Raw genomic sequence first — 24,394 nt, 5'->3', positions numbered from 1 at the left:
CTTTGGGAGGCCGAGACGGGCGGATCACGAGGTCAGGAGATCGAGACCATCCTGGCTAATACGGTGAAACCCTGTCTCTACTTAAAAATACAAAAAACTAGCCGGGCGACGAGGCGGGCGCCTGTAGTCCCAGCTACTCGGGAGGCTGAGGCAGGAGAATGGCGTAAACCCGGGAGGCGGAGCTTGCAGTGAGCTGAGATCCGGCCACTGCACTCCAGCCTGGGTGGCAGAGCAAGACTCCGTCTCAAAAAAAAAAAAAAAAAAAACTTTTTATCTAATCTTAAAGAATTACTTACCTTCCCATTATGCAAAACCAGGTGGACTACATTGTTATATTTCTGAAGAACAGGAATTATCGCTTGTGCCAGTGCTAATGGATTTTTAAAAATTAATCCATACAGATTTAGACTTGCATGTAAAATGTATCCCGAAATCTTAATACCTCATCTTTTTAATTAAAACAGGAAATAGGGAAGGAAACAAACGTTTTTGAATGCCTTCTGTGTTGGTAGGCCTATTTCAGGTGTTCCTCAAGCATTACCAGCATTCCTTATTTAATCATAACACCCTCTCTAAACAGTACCTTCTTCAGCCATTTTACAGTTGAAGAAACTGAGGCTCAGAGAGATTTAATAATTTGCCTGGGGTTCACAAGTGATAGACCTTAGATTCAAACTATGCCCTTTCTACTGTGCTGTCAGTGCACCATGAGTACCCACCTAGATCTGTATGTCTCTGATGAAAAATGTAACACACTCTCTCCCAATGCTTTCTGGTTTCATTAGCTCATTGACTGTGAGGTGTATTCGTTGCGGACTATCAATATAGAGGACACGTGGAGGGTGGAAATGGATGGAAGGGTGCCAAAAGCCAAAACCCCTTTGTTGAGCCTAATATTTTAGGAGAATTTAAAGCACTCACATATAGAAAAAAATAACTCTTGGATTTATGTTCAGGAACTAGGTCATTAACCTTTGGGAGTCAATGTATGGGCGATGACTTAAAGTCATATTAAAGAAGAAGAAATAATATGTCATTAATTACCTTAAAACACGTTTTGTTTTATTTCAGTTACGATATCAGAAGTGCTTGGTAGCCAGGCCGCCTTCTCTGAAAGTTCGACCACCTCCGCCGCCAGCGGACTCGGTGACCAGAAGAGTCACAACCAACGTAAAACGAGGGGTCTTATCCCTCATTGACACTTTGAAACAGAAACGCCCCGTCACCGAGACGCCATAGCTGCACATGCGAAACGACTCGGCTATTTACCTGAAAATTGACTAGCTACACTAAAGAAAATGAACTCCGCCATCTGACCTTCCATCCAGTTGCTGATGCTTTGTCTTCAGAGAATTTACCCTTAACCAAGCAGTGTTAGACAAGCATGTTCTCTCGTCTTGCCACCATCATGTGATATGAAAAGAAGCATGAATAATTTTTTTTGCTGTAAGTTACATCATGCGCAGTGGAAGGTCTTTTTCTTATTGTAAATATTGTGAACATTACTTCACACATACAGAGAGAAGAATTGGCCACACCCCTCCTAGTGAACTAATGCTGCGTCCTTGGAGTGAATGATGCGTGAGTTAGTTTCACTGTCTTCTTGGCTGGATCTGTCACAAGCAACCTTTAAGTCCTACTGCACTTTGCCCTGTTATCCACATTGGAGTAGGCACTGCATAGCAGATACCATTGAATTGCTGTAAAAATAGGATGGCGAGTTTGTGTTTTAATTTTTCATAAAATTGAACCTGTTGGTTGACAAAATTGGCTGTTGGCATCAGTATAGAAACCAACTGGCAGCTTTCCTTGACAAGCTCTTTGACACATGGACACCATTTCATGTCTACAGCTGTTTGTGGGATGTTGGAAAAAGTGAAACTTCAAAATTGATGAAAAACTAAATTTGAGGAATTAAAATCGAACAAAACATAGCTTTTCTTTTCAGATGGTTTTCAAACTGATTATTTTTAAAAGAGATTAATAAAATCATAATGCATTTTGGGTGGGACATATTTTAAACTTCTGCCTTATGTTGTACGGTGCAGCTAGAGAATTATAGTTCACTATGGCCATTCTCTACATAAACATTAAGATGAAATACTCCTCATCAGCCTTTCATCCTTAGTTGGAGAATTAGCTGATATGCAATTTGAAGTTGAGGAAATATCATTGATATTTCCATCATGCACGATTATTTTCGATTTCTACCACCGTGTTATTTTGGCTAGTCCATGTGCTAGAGGTAAAGGTTCTGCTGGAATTCTGCATCCAGCTCAATCCCCCTCTGATGCTTTTTGCCCAGAAAGCTGTCTGTCCATCATTTATTGTCTCTATGGCAACAAATTACATTAGGTTGAACCTTTCCTTGAATTTATGTATTTAATATTAGAATTTGTTGGACTCAACTAGATACATTTTTAAATTTATGTTTTTTCCATTTTTACTTTGAAGATTTGAAATTTTCATATCTGAGCAAAGTCTACATAGAAATAATGGACTATTTAACAAGTTTCCCAAAAATAGCATTTTCCTGCTCCTTTTTATGTAGATGAGAAACTTAGCTGTAAAGACATACAGATTTAGACTCTTGTTGACATTGTCGTTTTAAAAGGAAGTTGCTAAGGCGATCAATTTCAATATTAGTCTTGTTTACTTCTTTTTAATGTTAAAATTAACATTTACAACATCCAGTTATAAAAGCAATGCTTTATGTTTATACACTGCTATGTAGTTGTCTAAGTGGTTTCCACATTCTTACCACATTTGAGCCTTACAAGGTAGAGAAGGCACTAAATACACTTTAGAAGTAAAAATATGAAGTACCAAGAGGCTAAACCCACTGGCCTAAGATCTCACCAAAGTTCATGAGATAACCAGGACTAGGACCCCATTCTTGCTGTGTTATGCTGCCTCCGTATCTGTCAGGAAGAGCCTTTCCAGAATGACTTGGCATATACTAAGAAGAGCAGGTATGGAAAGATCTATTGTCAGGCAATCTTAGAATTCCCTATACGAGTGGGAGAAAGATGTCCAAATTCCCTACGCAGTGGTATTAATGATGATGCCATTGTCCTCTCTAAGTCCAAGACTGTTTTCCTACAGTGTGCCTCAAACGTGTTGTAGAGGACAGGATTCTACATTCACAGCCTGTTCCATCTACGAGATTTTCCAGATGCTACTTGTGGTAGAGACATTCCTAACTCATGGTACTTAGCCACCAGAGATCATGATGGAATGAGTGGGTGGCTTTTCTACCAGCCATTCCTTCAGAATTCATGAGGGGTGGGGGGCAGGGGGACTGGAATTGTCTTAGCACCCTAATGTTATGACAAAACTATGCTACTTTAGAAATGCAATCTACATTTCACCAGTACTACTGATCTGAAGTAACCATTGCCATCATAAGAAATCACTGCATTAAGAAAATCCTTGCTGTGCCCTTTGAAAAGCTGTTCAGAAATCATTTACAGTGATCTTTCATCATGGTCTCTGTAGTGAAACGTTTTAGTGTGATAAATTTCAAAATTCTAAACAAATTACTCACTTTTATATTGGAAATCTCTATCAGAACCCCCTCTTCATTTTTTAAGGCATACATTTGCTTGTTTTCAACATCAAGAATTCTGAGCTAGCTTTAAGTAGCAAACTGATTTATATATGCAATTATAGGATGCATTAAGATGAATGATAGCCTTTACATAACATATTGAAAACTTTACTGCAGATGTTTTGTTTTGAAAATGGCATTGTATGGTAAATACAAATTAATTTTGTAAAATTATGTTAAACAGTATGTTCAGACACTTTCTGCCATGGCCAAAAAGTATGTATGAAAGTATGTGTGTATTTGTCTGTGAAAGGATGCCAATGTTTTACCTGATATCTTAGTGACACTTCAGTTATCTATCTATGCATTCTTTAGATCTGTGATTCGGTAAACAGGCAGCCATGTTCACGATGCCTTGTATGTCTTACCATATTTTTAATTAACCTGTTAAATACAGCTTAAATATTTTTATTTTATTTATTCTATTTTTACTGAAATATACTGCATTATCGTGTTAATGTATTATCTTTCCTGGATATTATCTCCCAGTATATCCAGATCTAAGTAATCTCAGTGAACTATACATTGCCTAAAAAGTGGTTTTGTAATGATTTGTAGTCACATTTCTATTGGGATATGTAGAAGAAAAGGCAAAATGCTTAAAGTTCCTTTTATTTTTTAAAAGCAGCTAGATAGACACAGACTTGCCACCTCATACATCTGCTCCTTCGCAGTGTCAAGGGGAATGACTAGCCAACACGCCTATGGCTAAAAACTTTCCTTTGCAGACTAAAGCACTGCTTGGTGCTTCGTTTTTCTACCCTTCACAACATGTGTGATTTCACCTAAGAGATATATACATGTCCACATGCCCTTTGTTTCCACCTGGATATAAGATCACTCATAGCTAATTAGGACCATTGTTTTTTGTTCGTCTGTCTTGTTGCATGAAGGGACACTAGACCCATTTCCATTAAAATAAGTTCTTGGTGATAAACTGGCACTGCTACTTCTTTTTAAATCCACTTTATGATTTCAGGATGGGCACTTGTAAGATGACTTGACACAAGGCCATTGCCTGGAAGCCCCAGAGCTTTCCTTCTTTTGTATGGCCCGTTCGTGTCCCAGGCATTGCAACCCAAACTCAAGATTTCGCCATAACATGACAAGCATTTTCCTAACTGATATTAGCACAATTTAACTAACAAGCCCCTTCGCTCTCTAGTTGGCCACGCTTAACCTAATACACATCTAACGTGTGCCGCATGGCCAGTAGAAAGTTTAATTTCAGCTTCAGGGCAAAGATACCCACTCACACGGTGTCAACGCGAGCGGTAGTCCCTGGCCTCCGGAGCAGCTTGCTTCCTGTGAAAGAACGCTTTGTTTTCCTTTACGCCCCTGTTCCTGTTGACCACTTTTACACATTTAAATGTAATTTGTTGTGAGAATAAATTTAGCTGCATAAAACGTTTGGCTCATTTATCTGGCATCTTAGTCACATATACAAGGAATAGAAATAGAAATTTAGTGTCTCTAGTTATTTTTAAATTATTCTTACCTCACACTTCTTAGAAATCACTTTAGTAATGGAGCATTTTGCTTTGATTAGTTACTACATATTTCTGCCTGGTAAGAACTAGGAAATAACTTTAATTTTGAGGAATTACCCCGTGCTTATTTGGTGATCAGGAAGGCCAGCTGGCCTTCTGGACACAGAAGCCTATTTAGTCACCAACTTGAGTCTTTTGTAAGCGGTCTTTCTAGGATTGTGATATTTCAGCACAAAGAAGTTTATCACTTCCTTTAATAACCTGACTTCAAAGAATAAAGAATAGAAGTGTACACACACTGGCCAGGCACGGTGGCTCACGCCTGTAATCCCAGCACTTTGAGAGGCCGAGGTGGGTGGATCAAAAGGCCAGGAGATCAAGACCATCCTGACTAACAGTAAAACCCCGTCTCTACTGAAAAATACAAAAAAACTTAGCCGGGCGTGGTGGCGGGCGCCTGTAGTCCCAGCTACTCAGGAGGCTGAGGCAGGAGAATGGCCTGAACCCAGGAGGCGGAGCTTACGGTGAGCCGAGATGGTGCCACTGCACTCCAGCCTGGGCGACAGAGTGAGACTCCGTCTCAAAAAAAAAAAAAAAAAAAAAGAAATGTACACACACTAAATCCAAAATGAAAGGTAACTAGAAAAATCAGTTGAATCTGATTTAGCTCAACTGTTAGGCACAGGAAGGCAGATAAATAGAATTTAAAGTATGTCCCCGCTTTTTGTTCATCTTGCACTTCCCCAGTGGTTTCTCTCTAGGCAGTAAAAAAGAATAAAATTTCATTACAGTTTCAAGCATTATATGGTGGTAAATAATTTCAGATTAAAAATATAAATTTGCTATTGGAGTATCTGAATACCAGTAATTTCATTATTTATAATTTTGCAGCACTTTAAAGTCCAAGAATGTAAAATGCCAAGTGAAATGTGTCAGCATAATCAATATTCATTAGAATTCTCTCATATTGCCTTTTTTTTTTTTTTTTTCCAGACAGAGTCTCTCACTCTGTCGCCCAGGCTGGAGTGCAGTGGTGCAATTTCGGCTCACCGCAACCTCCACCTCCCAAGTTCAAGCAATTCTCATGCCTCAGTCTCCCGAGTAGCTGGGACTACAGGTGTGCACCACCACGCCCGGCCAATTTGTATATTTTTAGTAGAGACAAGGTTTCGTCATGTCGGCCAGGCTGGTCTCGATCTCCTGAGCTCAGGTGATCTGCTCACCCCAGCCTCCCAAAGTACGTGATCCATCATGTCCGGCCTCATACTGCTTTTATCCAAAGTACCTTTCGCTTTTCACTCCACCAAAGCATTTAAATAATTGATCCTGTCCTTCATAGAAGGTTGTCAAAGAAGAAAACCGCAGTGTAATTAATGAATGGTTTAATTCAGAATCTTCATATACTTCTAAAGAGAAAAATAATTTAGTGCCAAATTGCATGTTGGGAGATACTCAGTGTAAGTGGCAACAAATTGTGACTTCAATCACATGCTACTGTAGAGATGAGAAAATTATCCTAAACTATTCCATAACAATGAGCCCTAACATCACAGAAAATACACTTGAAAATAAAAACCTCAGACCTGTTACTTCTGGACAATGGAATACTTTTCAGTCTGGTATCGGGGAGGGCCAGAAAGGATAAGGGATTCTTGTGATATATAATGGGATTCTTTGCTGAACAATTTTAAATTAAGCTGCACCGCCTTCCTTGAGGCATGGACTACTCTAACCCAGATAGAAATCTGGATGGGTAAGAGGATGAGCCACGTGCTATAATTTCAGGGCAAGAAGATAGTGTTTCATTTTCAAAATCAGCAAAATAAGCTGAGCATTTTATATCTTTCTGTACTTTTCAAGAGTGATAATTAACGTGAAGAATTCTGTGGGAATTTAAAATATAAGCCTGGTTCAAGTATAAGAAGTCTTGTTTTCTTTCTTCACTGACACTTTTTTTTTTTTTTTAGGCAAGGTCTCACTGTTGCCCAGGCTGGCGTGCACTGGGGCAAGTTTGGCTCACTGCAACCTGCGCCTCTTGGGCTCAAGCAATCCTCCTACCTCAGCCTCCTAAGTAGCTGGGACTACAGGCATGTCCCACCACATCCAGCTAATTTTTGTGGTTTTTGTAGAGATGGGGTTTGGGGGTTTCACCACATTGCCCAGGCTGGTGTGGAACTCCAGGCTCAAGTGGTCTGCCCACCTCAGCCTCCCAAACTGCTGAGATTACAGATGTGAGCCACTGCACCCAGCCCACTGACAAGTTTTACTGATAAATGTAAATCTAAGCTAAAAGAAAATTTATTACCGCTATAATAAAATTCACCATTCTCTTTTAGTCCTCATTTCAAGTAAGAAAGTTAAAATAGAATATCAGAGCTGAAATAGACCTAAATATTCATCTTGAAGAGGGTAATATTCTAAAAACCATGCCACCTGAATTGAGCATTTTAGGAATTTACATAACATTTCTATACAACTGAATTACAAAACTTTAAATTCAAACTTTATGACTATGTCTATGAATGTTTTTAAACAATAAGATATGTAGTTGTATCTTATTCTATTTAATGACAATTTCTGTTGCCATGATGAAAAATCAGTAGACCCAGAAATGCTAACCATACCAATTCTTGGTAGGCAATTGATAATACATTCAAGATGAATCGACATTTCATATAATTAAGAGTGCTACAATATATTTAATTGTGCATCAGAAATGATTTACCAAAGTTTGATTCCTGTGTGTTGTTTGAAATGACTTGTAGATTTTGTTGTATCGCCTGATCTTTGAAGAGAATCAAAAATGTATGGGTTACTTCAACAGTAGGTATCACTTGCATTCAACAGTTTTGCCTCTTCAGAATTATTAATATTTAGGTGGAAATTTGCTCACAGTCTTTTTTTTATAACAGTGCTTGACATATAGGAAGGGAGAGATGATTGTGTCCAGTCTATTCACGATCCTGGAAGCTCCCCCAGTGAGAGACACCTCATGTAAAAGCGTCTCTGAGCTACACACACCTGGCACTTGGGAACTTCCTGCGCTTCCTACTTAAACTCAACTTCAGTCACGTTACAAAAACTCATGTCACTCCCTGTTCAAAGAACAGCTTGATATTTAAGAAAAAAATCACCCTTGATCGTGATTGAGAAAGTCACGACTCCAACTGCATGGATGCTGAAGAGCAGTCAGCTGGCGGGAGAGGCCGGGATCGCTTGCCTGTTCGGCTTTCTAATGAGCTGCCTGCTGAAAGGAAGCAGTGTTTCCTTCCCTGCAGGAGAAACTTGGCAGCTTTAAGTCCAGCCTGAAAGTTCACAGGAGTGAGATAAGTTCTGACAGCTGACACTGAGTCTCTAACTGGATCCTCTCAGAGCAGCACTGATCGGTTGAAGTCTCTGAATTCTGCTTTGCTGACTCCTACATTATTGTTTCTCACTTGTCTGAATATCTCTGAAACTAATATCTTAGAAGATCCTTAAGTGACCAAAAGAAAGAATACCTTGTGTAGAGATGTGGAACCTTCAGAAAAGTACTAGACTTTGAAAAAAAAAATCAACTGCTCTTTGGCCCCTATAAAAAAACAAGACAATCAAAGCCATCGCCTAGGAGGCCTGAGTAGGGAGGAACGTGTGTCATCTTTAGGCTTTTCCCCTTTTCTGGATAGTGAAGGTGTGGGAAGGCAGGTGGGCACAAGTGCCTTGGGGGCAACCCAATGACAGTACAAATGTTGAGTTGGCATCCAAGATCTGATCCCTTGGGGACTTGAAAATGGCATAAAGACTGGAGGCAGAACAATCTCGATGGGTTTCAGAGCAACCATTCTGTCTTCTGGCCGAGGTCTTATGAAGTGTGTCTGCCGTTCATGCGGTCTGGAGGGACAAGTGTTCTTCATAAATGTAGGCACTGCAGGATGAGGGGCCAGCTTGTGTTTTCTGGTCTGTGAGGAAGCCCCCACTTGAGCAGTATTTTTCTGGGGAAGAGGTGGTTTTGTTACAGTCTCTGATAGATTAGCACTGGCTTTAGTTTCTCGATTCAGGAACTCAGCAATCTTCATTTGGATGCCATTATCAGCAGTGGCAGCTTTTGTCAATGATGTTTTTGATTTTTTCTTCTTCTTCTCCCGTTTTGATGATTTACCCAACTCAATCCCATCCAGCAGACCCTTGGCTGCAGCTCGGGCCAAAACATCTTTCACAGACACTGTCTCAGAAGGGTCCCGCTGCAATTAAAGAAGCACTTACTAAATGTGGGAGTTAGCTATTATTGTGTCTCTTGCAAATATTTATCAATGTATCAGTAAAAATAAAAAGACTCTCTTTATTATACTAAAAGAAATAAGTAGTTTTTAGGCCTTAGTCCCCAGTCTCATAAGCCTCAGAAAATGCCAAAAACAAAAACATAAACTTCCCCATTTATGAACCTGATACCTGATAGAAAAAAAGAATCACGGGGGGGGGGGGGGTTGTTTTTTTGTTTTGTTTTGTTTTGAGATGGAGTCTCGCTTTGTTGCCCAGCCTGGTGCGATCTCAGCTCACTGCAACCTCCACCTCCAAGTTCAAGCAATTCTCCTGCCTCAGCCTCCTGAGTAGCTGGGATTATAGGCATGCGCCACCACGCCCAGCTGATTTTTTTATTTTTAGTAGGAGTTTCACCATGCTGGCCAGGCTGGTCTCGAACTCCTGACCTCAGGTGATCCACCCACCTCAGCCTCCCAAAGTGCTGGGATTACAGGCATGAGCCCCCACACTTGGCTGCTTATTTCTTACATATGAGGGAAGATGCATTAGATGTTGACAAAATGCTTGGGGAGGTGGGGGTGGCAGCCAGGCAGAAGAGGAACACTCTGGGGAAGTATAACGAACAGGGCTGGCCGGGCGCGGTGGCTCACACCTGTAATCCCAGCACTCTGGGAGGCCGAGGCGGGTGGATCACGAGTTCAGTCAGAAGTTAAAGATCAGCCTGGCCAACATGGTGAAACCCCATCTCTACTAAAAATATAAAAATTAGCCAGGTGTGGTGGCAGGTGCCTGTAATCCCAGCTACTTGGTTGAGGCTGAGTCAGAGAATTGCTTGAACCCAGGAGACAGAGGTTGCAGTGAGCCGAGATCACGCCACTATACTCCAGCCTTGGCTACAAAGCAAGGCTCCGTCTCAAAAAAAAAAAAAAAAAAAAAGAACAGGGCTTATTTGCCACACAGCAGTCATTCTTGCTGCTGCCCTTTAGCTGTTTATGAAATGCAAACACATCTTTACAGAATGTGCACAGTTTCTGGCTTACTCTTATGAGGCTTTGTAGTTTAATTCCAAAGTATGACATGGATTAGGATTTTTTTTTTCCTTACCTCCCTTGTTAAAACAGAAAGAAAACAACCATTGGTAATTTCAGATGGTTCCATTCTAAAAAATTTATCAGTAGACAATTGAATTTCCTTTAAGGAGCACAGTGGAAGAACAGGAGGACTAAGCCTGCAGCAGACGGGAACAAGCATTCAGCAGTTAGAATGGCTTCTTTGCCAAGAGAGGAAGAAAGTAAATTGCAGCTACATTTTTTTCTAGTATACTTTACTAATCATTTAAACAGAAATTCCAATCAAGAACACAATTCTGAAGCATTGTTCTTCCAATCAAGAACACAATTCTTTCCCTAAATACTATTATAAGTTAAAAGCTCTAATATTTTATATTAGTTCATAATTTATTATAAATCCCAGATTCTCCATCTTTAACCAACTATGCCAAGAATAACAAATTTTTAACAAACTAAAAGCTGACCTTCCCAAAGTAATTAATATGTTAGTAAGAGGTTTCCATTATCAAAGCAGGTAAATATGTACATTAATCACAAAGTTATCCAAAATTGCCTTTATTTCTACCATTTTCAAAATACAAAGGAGAAAATATTTTCTTTTGGTTACTTTTTGCACAATTACAATATAAAAATATAGCCTATCACTTTAATTACATTCTTCTTCCCAGTCACTTTTTGAGGATTAATAGATGAGTTATATAGTGTTCAAGAAAGTATATAACAAAGACTGTGTAAGAAAAATCTCAAATCATGAATAGATTTAAAATGAAATTTTTGGTTTTTATGTTTAATATTGAATTTATCATTTCTTAGTAAGTGGTTCATTCATGAATAATAAATGATTCTATTTCCAGGCTTATATTATTAAAATATATTTAATAATAAGTCAAAGCAATTAAACACTATTCTATATGAATTAAACTATCAGGAAATCTTTTATTAATCATTGCATCCTGGCTGGGTGCCGTGGCTCATGCCCATAATCCCAGCACTTTGGGAGACTGAGGCAGGCAAATCACTTGAGGCCAGGAGTTCGAGACCAGCCTGGCCAACATGGTGAAACCCCGTCTCTACTAAAAATACAAAACTTCGGCCAGGTATGGTGGGTCACACGTGTAATCCCAGCACTTTGGGATGCTGAGGCAAGTGGATGGGTCACCTGAGGTCAGGAGTTCGAGACAAGCCGGGCCAACATGGTGAAACCCTGTCTCTGCTAAAAATGCAAAAATTAGCTGGGTGTGGTGGCAGACGCCTGTAATCCCAGCTACTCAGGAGGCTGAGACAAGAGAATTGCTTGAACCTGGGAGGTTCAAGCCACGATTGCACCATTGCACTCCGGCCTGGGCGACAAGAGCGAAATTCTGGCTCAAAAACACAAAAATTAGCCAGGCGTGGTGGCAGGCACCTTTAATCTCAGCTACTTGGGAGTCTGAGGCAGGAGAATCATTTGAACTCAGGAGGTGGTGGTTGCAGTTAGCTGAGATCACACCACTGTACTCCAGCCTGGGTGACAGAGAAAGACTCCATCTCAATAATAATAATAATAGTGTCCATGTGACACAGCTACAAGCCAAAGAACACCAAAGACAGCCAGCAACCACCACAAGCTGGGCGAGCGCAGGGGACAGGCCTCTCCAGCACAGGCCCCAGGAGGAATCCACCTGGCTAGTACCTTGCCAATGCCTTGGTTTAGGACTCCCAGCCTCCGGAACTTTGACAGAATAAATGTTTGTTGTTATAAGCCACCAAATTTGGAGGAATTTCTTTCAGCAGCCCAGGAAACTAACACACATGACAAACGGGATTTGCAGATGTAGGATAGGTCCCACGTTAGTTACCCTGAAGATAGGGATACCATCTGGGTGGATCTGACCTAATCAAATGACCTTTGAAATCAGGGTCTAGAGGTCAGACATGGAAGAAGTCAGAGATTCAAAACACAAGATGCTATAACAGCTACTGCAGGTGCACAGATGGGGGAGTCTTTGGACAAGGAATGAAAGTGGCCTCTAGGCGTGGAGAGCAGTCGAGTGACAGCAGCAAGGAGACGAGGACCTCAGTCCTGCAAACACAAGCATGGGTTTGGAAGTACACTGTTTCCAGAGCCTCCAAAGAATTCAGCCTAGCTCATATCCTGAGCAGAGAACCTGGCTGTGCCATACCAGACATATCTGACTTATGTGAGCTAATTAATAGATGTTTTTAGCCACTAAGTTTGAGGTAATTTCTTAAATAGAAAACGAACACACAATGGTTCACACTAGGCGAGGAAGCAATGCCAGGCTGCAGATGGCAAGCAGTGGAAGAAGGAACAAGAGGACGGAGAAGTGAGCTCGCTACCATGGATAACACTATTAAGGCTGGAAAACCGGCCAGAAGGCTATATTGAGAGGAGGATCCCAAAAGTACACCCACTATCAAGCAACAAGGAATGGCCTGGTGAGAGGGGCACCACAGCACTGAGAGGTTTGGTAGTGGCTTTCCTCTGCAAGCCAGGGCTGACAGTAGGGGATGCAGTGACATAACTGGGCTCACTGACTGCAATGAAAATAATAGGATCCTGAAACAATAGAGACCAGGTGAGCAAATTAACCATCAGAAACCAGGCATATGCAGATACTGATGATCATAATGAGTACTAAGACCAGAGAAGCATGTACTCTGGTGTGTGCACACTAAGACCTCTCATGCACTGCTCACCTTCCTGCCCTCCACTCTTACGAGGTAACAGAAAATCAAAACACAGAACACAACCTAGACCTCAGGCTCAAAGACTGTTCACTATTAGAAAAGACTAATTCACCACCATGTTAAAATGTCAGATGAGAAATAACATCTGATCATATCATTAAATGCTGCAAAGGCTTTTCATAAAACTAGGCATCCATTAGTGATTTCTTTTTTTCTTTTTTTGAGACAGAGTCTCCCTCTGTCGCCCAGGCTGGAGTGAAATGGCATGATCTCGGCTCACTGCAACCTCCACCTCCCGGGTTCAAGCGATTCTCCTGCCTCAGCCTCCCGAGTAGCTGGGATTACAGGCGCCTGACACCACGCCCAGATAATTTTTGTATTTTCAGTAGAGATGGGGTTTCACCATGTTGGCCAGGTTGGTCTCGAACTCCTGACCTCAGGTGATCCGCCCACCTCGGCCTCCCAAAGTGCTGGGATTACAGGCGTGAGCCACAGCGCCCGGCCCCATTAGTGATTTTGAAAACCTGTTATTGTGCTATTGGCTTAAGTATAGACATATAAATCAATGGATAGAATGAGAATAGAATGAGAGTCCAGAAATAAGCCCACGCATCTATGATTAGTGGGTTTTCTATTTTCTTTCTTTTTGTTTTAGACAGGCTCTTGCTCTGTCTCCCAGTCACAGCCTTGACCTCCTGAGTAGCTGGGACTACAGGTAGGCACCACCACACCTGGCTGATTTTTTGTGGAGATAGGGTCTCTCTATGTTGCCCAGGCTGGGATTAACTGATTTTCAACAAGGGTGCCAAGACCATTCAATAGGAGAGAATAATCTTTTCCACAAACGTTGCTGGGAGAACTGGATGGCCACATGCAAAGAAGGAATTTGGACTCCTAACTCATATCATATACAAAAATTAGTTAGTGGTGATTGCTGTACAACTTCATGAATGTATTAATACTTTAAGGCACTGAACTGTACACTTTAAAATGGCGAATTGCATAGTATGTGAATTACATCTCAAAAAGCTTATTAAAATAGGAATAGTTACCTATACTTAATGTATATCTATAACATAATATAAACACACACATCCATGTAGTTGGTATTCAGCTGGTACTTGCTGGTGTGGCTGTATCAGCAGTAAAAATACCAAAATTTCCAGGCTTATTCCTATTTGCTGCCCCAGCTCTCCAAGTGCCCCTCTAGACCATCACATAATAAAAAGGGACAAAGGGGTTACACCTAGCTCACCAAGGGACCTCCAAAACCCGACTTCATCCCTTTAATGGGATATTTTAGGACTTAGAAGTGGCAAGATATAGGAAGGAAATTGTTAACCACTTAATTATGCATCTTTGGATTGTGGGTGGGGTTTCCGTAACAAAAAAATAATAAAATTTGAGAAGAAACCCACTTAAAACTATAGTAGTTATAGCACTGTCATGTTAGTGTAGAAATAGCCAAAGGTCAATGGAATAGAATCACAGGTCCACACAGAAGTATACATGGGCTTAAAGCGTATTTTTAAAAGATGGCATTTTAAATCAATGGGGAACGGGGGCCAAGGAAATATTATTTGGGGAAAAAGTAAACCTTGATCCATACTTGAGTCTTTTACCAAAATAAAGAGCAGAAAGCTCAATTATTTAAATACAAAAAAGATGAAATTATAAAAGTAATATAAGAAAACTGATAAAAGCATTCATAAGCTAGGAATCCACATAACACAAAATGTAGAAACCATAAGGTAAACATTGATACAAATGTCTACACAGAAATTGCTGTAAAGCAACTACTTTTTCTTTTCTTTTTATTTATTTATTTATTTATTTATTTATTTATTTATTTATTTATTTTTGAGACAGAGTCTCACTATGTCATCCAGGCTGGAGTGCAGTGATGTGATCTCAGCTCACAACAGCCTTGACCTCTTGGGTTCAAGCAATCTTTCCCATCTCAGCCTCCCTGATAACTGGACTATAGAATTGCACCACCACATCTGGCTAATGTTTGTATTTTTTTTTGTAGAGATGGGGTTTCACCACGTTGCCCAGGCTGGTCTCAAAAATCTGAGCTCAAATGACCACCCACCTCAGCCTCCCAAAGTGCTGAGATTACAGGCGTGAGCCACCATGCTCAACCTATAAAGCAATTTTTTAATTCAATTTTTAATTTAAAAATAAAAAGATAGGCCGGGCGCGGTGGCTCAAGCCTGTAATCCCAGCACTTTGGGAGGCCGAGACAGGCGGATCACGAGGTCAGGAGATCAAGACCATCCTGGCTAACACGGTGAAACCCCGTCTCTACTAAAAAATACAAAAAACTAGCCGGGAGACGTGGCGGGCGCCTGTAGTCCCAGCTAGTCGGGAGGCTGAGGCAGGAGAACGGCGTAAACCCAGGAGGCGGAGCTTGCAGTGAGCTGAGATCCAGCCACTGCACTCCAGCCTGGGCGGCAGAGCGAGACTCCGTCTCAAAAAAAAAAAAAAGATAAACAATCTGAAAAATATCTGTAATTCATATGAAAACAGCAACTCTTCCTAATATATAATAAGACATCTGAAAAGAAGAAAAAGAATAATCCAGTTGAAAACAGTGGGAAAGTACATGAACATGCAATTTATAAATAAACAGTAACAACTATAACAATTTAAAATTATTGAACATTTATTATATGCCAGATACTGCTCATGTGTTAATTTAATATATTCAATCTCCACAAGGATCTAATGATGTAGTAATATCATTAACTATATTTCACAGGCACCTTTTACAGCCACCTCACCATTCACAATACCCTTCTCCCACTTAACAAAAAAAGGTATATTGTCCTGGGATATTAACATCTCCAGGATGCTAACAAAGGGACAACTCAAGAATGTGGCCCCCTTCTCCCATGGCAATGCAAGAGTTTAGGTAAGAAAACTTTAAGAGGGTATCAAACTCAGTAAACCTCCCTCCCTTCCTTCCTCCCTCCCTCCCTTCCTTCCTCCCTCCCTTTCTCCCTTCCTCTCCTCCCACACTCACTTCCTCCCACACTCACTTCCTCCCTCCCTCCTTTTCCCTTCCTTATTTCTATATATCTATCTTAGAATTCAAATTTAGAAGAAAATCACAAGAGAATATTAATGTTTATTTGAATTAAAGAATAAAGTCAGACTTTCTGACAAGGTAAATTTGGTTTTGACAATGAGAACTAGTTATGTAAAATAGGTAACAAATTTAGCATTTTCCCATAAATCAAATAAGATAAATAAATCTGCAGGTCCAAACATTTAACAGAAATATATTTAAAACACATATGTAACATAATGTTCCAGAAGTAATATATTTTGCAGCTATTTAAACTTATGATGAAAATGTTAGACATTAACTCTAAAATAAAGAACAAGATATATAATTATTCAAAAATATTTAGGGGCCAGGTGCGGTGGCTCACACCTGTAATCCCAGCACTTTGGGAGGCCGAGGCAGGTGGGTCACTTGAGGTCAGGAGTTCAAGACCAGCCTGGGCAACATGGTGAAACTTTGTCTCTATTAAAAATACAAAACTTAGCCAGGTGTAGTGCTGCATGCCTGTAATCCCAGCTACTTGGGAGGCTGAGGCAAGAGAATTGCTTAAACCCAGGAGGTGGAGGTTGCAGTGAGCTGAGATTGCACCTGGGCAACACAGCAAGACTCTGACTCAAAAAAAAAAAAAAAAAAAAGTTTAAGGATTATTTGAGCAAAAATGTTTGACAACCACTGCTCTAGAATCCCTACTTTTAACCACTCCACAGTACAATGACCAATCAGTAAACAGGAAGCATGCTCAACCTCAGTAATAGAGAAATGAAAATACAATCAGTAATGAGATCTCATGTTTTCACCCCACAGGTGAGTAAAGATTTTAAGTCTGATGAAGCTCAGCATTTGTGAAGCTGTGGGGAAACAGGCTTATAAGAGTGAATGTTTTGATAGTAATTTGACAATACCAATTAAAACTTAAAATAAGCACATTCTATGGTGGTAGAAAAATCTAGAAGGCTATAAATCAAATTGTTAAGAACAATTATATATAAGAGGATGCCATTTGGAAAAAGGCTTCCTTTTTAAGTTAGTACTTCTATAATGTGAAATTTTTACAATAGGGGACCAAAAAAATTACAAATTTGCAAATTTTATCATGACAGCCGAAGTCCAAAATGAGCTGAATATTTCCAGGATATTAAAAAGAAATATAAGCAATAGGTAGGTGATGAGGTTAAATGACATGTAATATTGCTTTCAACTCTAAATTCTACCACTTTGGGGTACTAAGAAGTGATTCTTAGAGGCTGTCTGGTATAATTCCCTAGGTAATGCGTAATTTCTATTTTTTTTTTTTTTTTTTTTTTTTTGAGACAGAGTCTCGCTCTGTTGCCCAGGCTGGAGTGCAGTGGCGCAATCTGAGCTCACTGCAAGCTCCGCCTCCTGGGTTCACACCATCCTCCTGCCTCAGCCTCCCGAGTAGCTGGGACTACAGGTGCCTGCCACCTCGCCCGGCTAATTTTTTTTTTTTTTTTTTTTTTTTTTTTTGTATTTTTAGTAGAGACAGGGTTTCACTGTGTTAGCCAGGATGGTCTCAATCTCCTGACCTTGTGATCCACCCGCCTCGGCCTCCCAAAGTGAGCATAATTTCTTTTGACAGCATCCGCAACAAGTAGTTATAACATCTTCAATATATACTCTCCAATTTGAGCTCAAACCTCAAACCAATCTTTTATGCTACAGATTAATCATTAATCATGGCTTGCCTGAAATAAAATCAATATTCCTCCACATTTGCCATATCACATTCTTTTTTTTTTTTTTTTAAACAGACAGGGTTTCACCATGTTGCCCAGGCTGCTCTTGAACACCTGAGGTAAAGGTATCTGCCCACCTCGGCCTCCCAAAGTGCTGGGATTACAGGTGTGAGCCACCGCGCCAGGCCAGTCATATCATATTCTTAAAAATATTATTCCTAGCAAATCAAGAGGCACACATTCCACATTCACCAATTTGGTTGCATACCTTCAATAATACCCTTTGCCACTGGATGATGATTTAGCTAATGCTACGTTGAGGAGCTCTCAGAACGTGAGGTTGGCTCTTAGCTACCGAAAGGAGCTACTAATTAAGGAAAGTCAGCAAGAAAGAAAATAGAGGTGTGATTAATATGCCCACTTGTGAAATGGGCAAAGGAAAAATATCAAGTTAAAAGGAGGGAGCAGACAATATGCACATATTAAGAATTAGAGGAGCCGGGCGTGGTGGCTCACACCTATAATCCCAGCACTTTGGGAGGCCAAGGCAGGTGGATTACCTGAGGCCAGGAGTTTGAGAGCAGCCTCGCCAACATGATAAAATCCCCATCTCTACTAAAAATACAAAAATTAGTCAGGCATGGTGGCACGTGCCTGTAATCCCAGCTACTTGCGAGGCTGAGGCAGGAGATTTGCTTGAACCCGGGAGGCGGAGGTTGCAGTGAGCCGAGATGGTGCCACTGCACTCCAGCCTGGATGACAGAGCAAGATTCCATCTCAAAAAAATAGAAAAAGAAAAAGAAAAAGGTCCTATGGAATCTATGTTAAATTTGTAAGAAGTTAGGCAATTGTATCATACTAAAGTATAATTTTAAAAAGAAAAAGTAGAATGTCTTTATACAACTTAGAATATAATATTTTTCATTTTAAAAAATACTTGTTTGAGTTGTTTAGAAGAATCCTTCCTTTTCTTACCTATAAGGTTGTACTTTATTCCCAAGGTCTTGAAATTCCAGTGCTTTCTTAACAACAGCTTCATTTTCTTCTGGACAAACTGAACATGTGCAGTAAACAACTGCTTGAGCTTTAGTAACTATATTAGAAGAAGACGCAATGACTGTTAACAATGCTATTAACAATCCTATACTCCCACTGCCTCCCCTGCCGCACCCCCTCCTCACCTCCCGCACCCGCCAAACTTGATGTGACCCTGGCCCGACGCGGCTGCTGCCCCTCTCACCGCCCCGCGGGTCCCCCGCCACCCGCTCCGCCCCCGCGAGCGCACTGCTCCCCGCGCCCCTTCCCACTCCCCGCGGGGCCGGCGCCGCGCTCGCCCTCGCGTTCCTTCCCGCCGCCCCCTCCCCCGCACCATGAAGATAAAAAAAAAAAAACAATCCTATACAAATGTGCTATGTTTCCAAACATCTATTTGATATTAATACCACATTGTTCTGACGAGAATAATTTCCCCAGGTGCTTGAATGGCTCCCCTTCAAAGCAAAAGCTTGTCTTAGTAATTTAGTCTGTGGCCAGTAAGTAAAGTCATTCTAACTGGATTGTATGGAAATTGAAAATTCAACAAAAAATGAGGCCAACTTAGTTATAAACACAAAGAAATAAATACTGCAGGTTACCATGAACTTGATACTTCTGCCCATTCTTCTACAATCAATATCGCCTAAATAGTTTAAAGGATTCTAGAAACAGACAGACTTAGAGGTGAATCCCAATTCTGTCACTTACTGCTCTATGAACCTGGACAAATTACTTAAAGTCTTACATTTTTCATCCGTAAAATGAGGTAATACTACCACCTGCAATTCACTCATTGATTCATACTTATTGAGTACCTACCACCTGCCAGACAGGCACTGTTCTAGGCTTTGGGATACAACAACACAAACAAAAATCCATGCCCCTGTAGAGTTAACTTTCTAGTAGAGGAGAAAGACAATAAGACAGAGATAAATAGGAAAACTATATAGTACTCTTATGTGATCAATGCTATGGAGTAAAGCAGAGCAGGGGTGAGGGATAGAGAGTTCCAGGAGAAATAGTGTGAAATAGGGCAGGGAGAGAAAGCATTGTTGAGATGGCAAACTGTGGGTAGACTAGAAGGAGATAAGGAACCAGCCACAGAGCTATTTAGAGAAAAGCATTCTAAGGTAAAGGAACAGCCAATGTAAAGGCCTGAAGTCAACATGGTGCTGGTATGTTCCGGGAAAGTGAAGGGACTGGTTTGATCAGAGCAGAGGGAATGAAGAGAGAGTAGTGAGTCGAAGTCAGAAAGCATAGTCTGAGCCCCAGATAGTACAGGGACTTGTGGGCAAAAGGAAGGGCTTAGGTTTTTACTCAGGTTATGATGGGTTTTAACAAGATCACTCCAATTGCTGTGTTAAGAATAGAGTGTAGAGGGCAGGGGCAGAGGCTGGTAGAGAAAAAAGGAGGTCATTACAGTTGATGGTGGTTTGGACACCGTGGTAGTGGTGGAGGTAGCTGGATATATTCTGGGTATAAGTTGAATGTACCTCATACACTGACAGACTGGCTGAGAAATCATGGATAATGCTAACGTTTTTAGCCTAAGCGAGTGGAAGGCTACAACTATCATTAACTGAAATGGCAGTACTGTGGGAGGAACAGGTGTGGCGGGAGGAAGATCAGGGCTTCCATCTTGGACATGTCAGCTTTGAGATGACTATGAGTCCCTAAGTGGAGATGTCAAGAGGGCAGCTGGAAATACAAGCTAAGAGTTTCGAGAGGAAGTTTAGACGAAATATAGATTTGGGAGTCACATAGAGGTGTTTAAAACCATCAGACTGGATACAATCACCAAAAGAGTAAATATAGGCAGAGAAAAAAGATCCAAGGCATGGACTGTGGCACACTTCCATGTTAAACAAGGTGTTGAGACAGAGAGGACCCAGTAAGGGAGACGGAGAAGGGGGAGCCAGAGAGAAGGCCTGGAAGGTGGTGCCCTGTAAGACAAGTGATGGAAGTGTGTGAAGGGAGAGAAAGCGACCACTTCTGTCAACTGCCACAGACAAACCAAGGTAGACGAGGGCTGGGAACTGACGCAACAGCATGGGATCACTGGTGATCCTCACAGGACCATTTCAGTTTAGTGGCAGGAGTGAATGTGTGATGGTAATAACTCAAAAAAGGAGAGGAAAGATTGAGGAAACATTGTTCCCAGGGGAAAGGCAAGATGCAGGAATGTTTTACATAGGCGGAGGACATTCAAATAAGTTAAAATATAGGGAATTTTTCTCAATGAAGGACTATAAATTCTAGAGAGTACAGAGTGAGATGTGGACAAAGGAATATGAAGAGAGTTATGGAGACTAGAGTATAGGAGATGAGGAATGACCTGGAGTTGGGGCCTCTTGAGTTAATTGTCATTAATAGGTATAAAGGATACCTATTTTTTTTCTAGAGATGGAGTCTTGCTCTGTTGCCCTGGAGTGCAGTGAGGTGATCATGGCTCACTGCAGCCTCCAAGTCCTGGGCTCAAGCGATCCTCCCACTTCAGCCTCCTGAGTAGCCTGCATGCCCCTATGCCTAGATAACTTTTTTAATTTTTTGTAGAGGCAGGGTCTCACTATGTTGTCCAGGTTGGTCTCAAACTCCTGGCCTCAAGTGATCCTACCATGTTGGCCTCCCAAAGCACTGGGATTTCAGACATGAGCCACCATGCCCAGCCCATTTATTTATTTGTTTATTTATTTATTTATTTGGAGACAGAGTCTCACTCTGTCACCCAGGCTGGAATGCAGTGGCGCAATCTCAGCTCACTATAACAAGTGATTCTCATATCTCAGCCTCCCAAGTAGCTGGGACTACAGGCATGCGCCAACAAGCCCGGCTAATTTTTGTATTTTTAGTAGAGATGGGGTTTTACCATGTTGTCCAGGCTAGCCTCAAGTGATCCACCAGGCTTGGCCTCCCAAAGTGCTGGGATTACAGGCATTAGCCACCGCTCCTGGCCCACACTTATGATTTTAAAGTAGAGAGTAGTGGCAAGCCTGTGAGTCTTAGAAGGCAAGGGAATTAGGGGTGCCCGGGCCCCATTGTTGCTCTCGTCAAAGACAGCATGCAAGCTAAGGAAGAAGGTTTGGTGATTATTAAATAAAATAGTACATATAAAGTAAGCAGCAGGTGCCTGGCACATAATAAGTAAGCAATAAGTGCTCAAATATTTAAAAATCATTTTCACAACTAGCGAGGACTGAGCACAGTTAGTTTTGGTTTTTTTAAATATTTGTTTTTACTCTAATCCCATGACAGATTACATAATTATCTTTTATGTGGTTGATTTCAAATGGGGCTTTTAGTCAGTTCTATCAAAATTTGGAGTCAAACCCCTGATTACATACTTAACTACTTAAGATAGCATTCTCCTATGGGAAAATTAAATACAACTTGTTTTGACTTACAATCTCAAGAGTTGCCAAATTTTATGTTTATTTGGCATCATAAAAGAGCTTATGTCATTAAAATCCCTTTGCTTTTCAGATTCTTTCTGAAGCTTTTTTAAGCTTTAAATATCTAATTAAAATTTAATTAAAAAGGATCAGCTTATTATTTACCAAATTCCTGATCTTCCAGTCAACTTATTTCCTATATCATATTCATATCATGTTCAAATGAATATTTATTAGCAATATAAACTAAAAGAAAAGGCCTCCTCTGTGCTTTCTATTTACTTATTTATTTTTTGCTTTTACTCCTGGCAAGCTGTGACCTCTGTGACTTCTATAGGCCTTATTTCTACCTCATGTATGTTTATGTATTTACTGAAAGATCTATACCCATAGATCTATATCCATAATATATGCACACATCCATTTATCTTTAAGCCTCTGCAGGTCAGGATTTGCTAACACTGATACACCTTACATACAGCTTAATGCCTGACCCAAAGTGGGCACTTTATAAATATATACGGAATTAATAAAAGCTTATTAATTTCTCAGAGACATCTAGATTTCTGTGTGCATATGTGGAAAAGCAGTGGTACTCAAAATCTAAATAAAGTTATTAAAGCAATGATATAAATCACTCAAAGTGCCGTCTTGTTACTCAAACTTCAAATCAAGAGATCTAGGCTTTCTCTGCGATTGCACCTCTCTGTTCTCTACTTAGCACTAAGAGAAATAAGAGTTTGGCTAAAATTTGGACTGTAGAAGAGTTGTTAGGGGTAGGCACAATGACAACAGAAAAATTATATCAAGTAAGAAATCCAAGAGAAGAAACAGGAAAGCTGAAACTACAATTATAAATATACATAATTATTTCACTTCGGCATTACAAAATTAGTAAATTATGCTTGTTAACCTGTTTAAAATTACAGCAAAGCATGTATTCTAGAAACTGAGATTAAATTGGTAAAGATAAATATTTTGTTATTTGAAGGCAGTAAGATTCTGGAAAATGTGCTCATGGCTCACACTTCATTGCTTGATTATATAGATCATGAAAGACTAAGATTTCCAAAATGTACACCATATTTTAACAAGATGGTGCCTGTGACAAACTTACATTTCATTGCATGTGTCAGCTGTTCGTACTGCTGTTGAGCAAGAATGTGAAGTTTGTCCACTGATATGCCTCCTTGAGAGTGATCTTTAAGGAATTCTGTATCTGAATTTTAAAAAGAAATGCTTTTAAATATAGCACCATTAAAAACTTTTTACATATTGTTATCATCACATAATTTTTCAATCATTTTGCCTACAAATAAAAGTGTTTCATGGAAAATATCTATTACAACTAAATAGATATTAAAATGTTGACTTAAAATTTAGAACAAAAAAGTTAATTCTGTTTCATTTTAATATAGCTTTTCAAAAATATTGAAAATATTTAATATTGTTTTTCTGCAAGTTGCTATGAGATAGTCATCCAAATAGTCATATAAGCCATTTAGACACAGAGAATATGCAGTCAGTCTCGAGACTAATACTGGAAAGAGAAAATAAGATTTATTTTCCAAAATAAAAGAGAATGGGCTATAGTGAGATCTGAGAACATACAAGGATATAGTTTAAAATACTAACTTTCCAAAAGAAACCTTGGAAGAAAAAATTCAGAAAAGCAAATATTATGTCTTCATAACAGATTAAGAAATAATGCCCTGCATTTTTTAATTTTTGAAAAATAATTTAAATATATGTATTGATATTAATGAAGACATACTGAATGCAATGCTACTACTTAATGTAGATTATTTTAATGACCACTTGAAGAATAACTATCCCTTTGAACATTAAGATAATTGTTTAAATATACATTAAACAACTTGTCTAAGGTTATATAGCTACTAAGTGGACAGCCAGGATTCTAACTCAGAAATCTAACCAGAGGGCCCAAATTTCTAAACTCTGTATTATACTACCTCTCTAGAACTCGCTAGAGTATGACAGCCAATTATTTATACCATGTATGTGGCTGTTGCCCATTCCAATAATATCACTAAAGCTTAATTAAACTCCATTTCTTCCCAATTTAGTTTTACATTTCATGAG

General features: G+C 40.0%; 2 protein-coding genes across 16 annotated transcripts in view; one reads left to right on the top strand and one right to left on the bottom strand.

Moving 5' to 3' along the window:
• APBB2 (amyloid beta precursor protein binding family B member 2) overlaps positions 1 to 5,017 on the top strand; it is a 427,787-nt gene extending 422,770 nt beyond the window's left edge. For all 15 annotated transcript variants that reach the window (XM_010384702.2, XM_010384687.2, XM_010384677.2 and 12 more), the window contains one exon: positions 1,072 to 5,017. In XM_010384702.2, coding sequence (XP_010383004.1) covers positions 1,072 to 1,239 — 168 coding nt within the window. In that variant the 3' untranslated portion in view covers positions 1,240 to 5,017. The remainder of the gene's footprint in view (positions 1 to 1,071) is intronic.
• Positions 5,018 to 7,648: 2,631 nt separating this feature from the next.
• NSUN7 (NOP2/Sun RNA methyltransferase family member 7) overlaps positions 7,649 to 24,394 on the bottom strand; it is a 56,186-nt gene continuing 39,440 nt past the window's right edge. The window contains exons 9-12 of the mRNA XM_010384659.2: positions 23,409 to 23,510; positions 18,843 to 18,960; positions 10,444 to 10,567; positions 7,649 to 9,320 (exon numbers count right to left, since the gene is read on the bottom strand). Coding sequence (XP_010382961.2) covers positions 8,691 to 9,320; positions 10,444 to 10,567; positions 18,843 to 18,960; positions 23,409 to 23,510 — 974 coding nt within the window. The 3' untranslated portion in view covers positions 7,649 to 8,690. The remainder of the gene's footprint in view (positions 9,321 to 10,443; positions 10,568 to 18,842; positions 18,961 to 23,408; positions 23,511 to 24,394) is intronic.

The sequence above is a fragment of the Rhinopithecus roxellana genome, chromosome 2 (assembly GCF_007565055.1).
Source record: "Rhinopithecus roxellana isolate Shanxi Qingling chromosome 2, ASM756505v1, whole genome shotgun sequence".
NCBI classification, from domain to species: Eukaryota; Metazoa; Chordata; class Mammalia; order Primates; family Cercopithecidae; genus Rhinopithecus; species Rhinopithecus roxellana.
The sequence above is the reverse complement of the archived record's forward strand: the minus strand, read 5'-3'. Positions and strand labels throughout refer to the sequence as shown.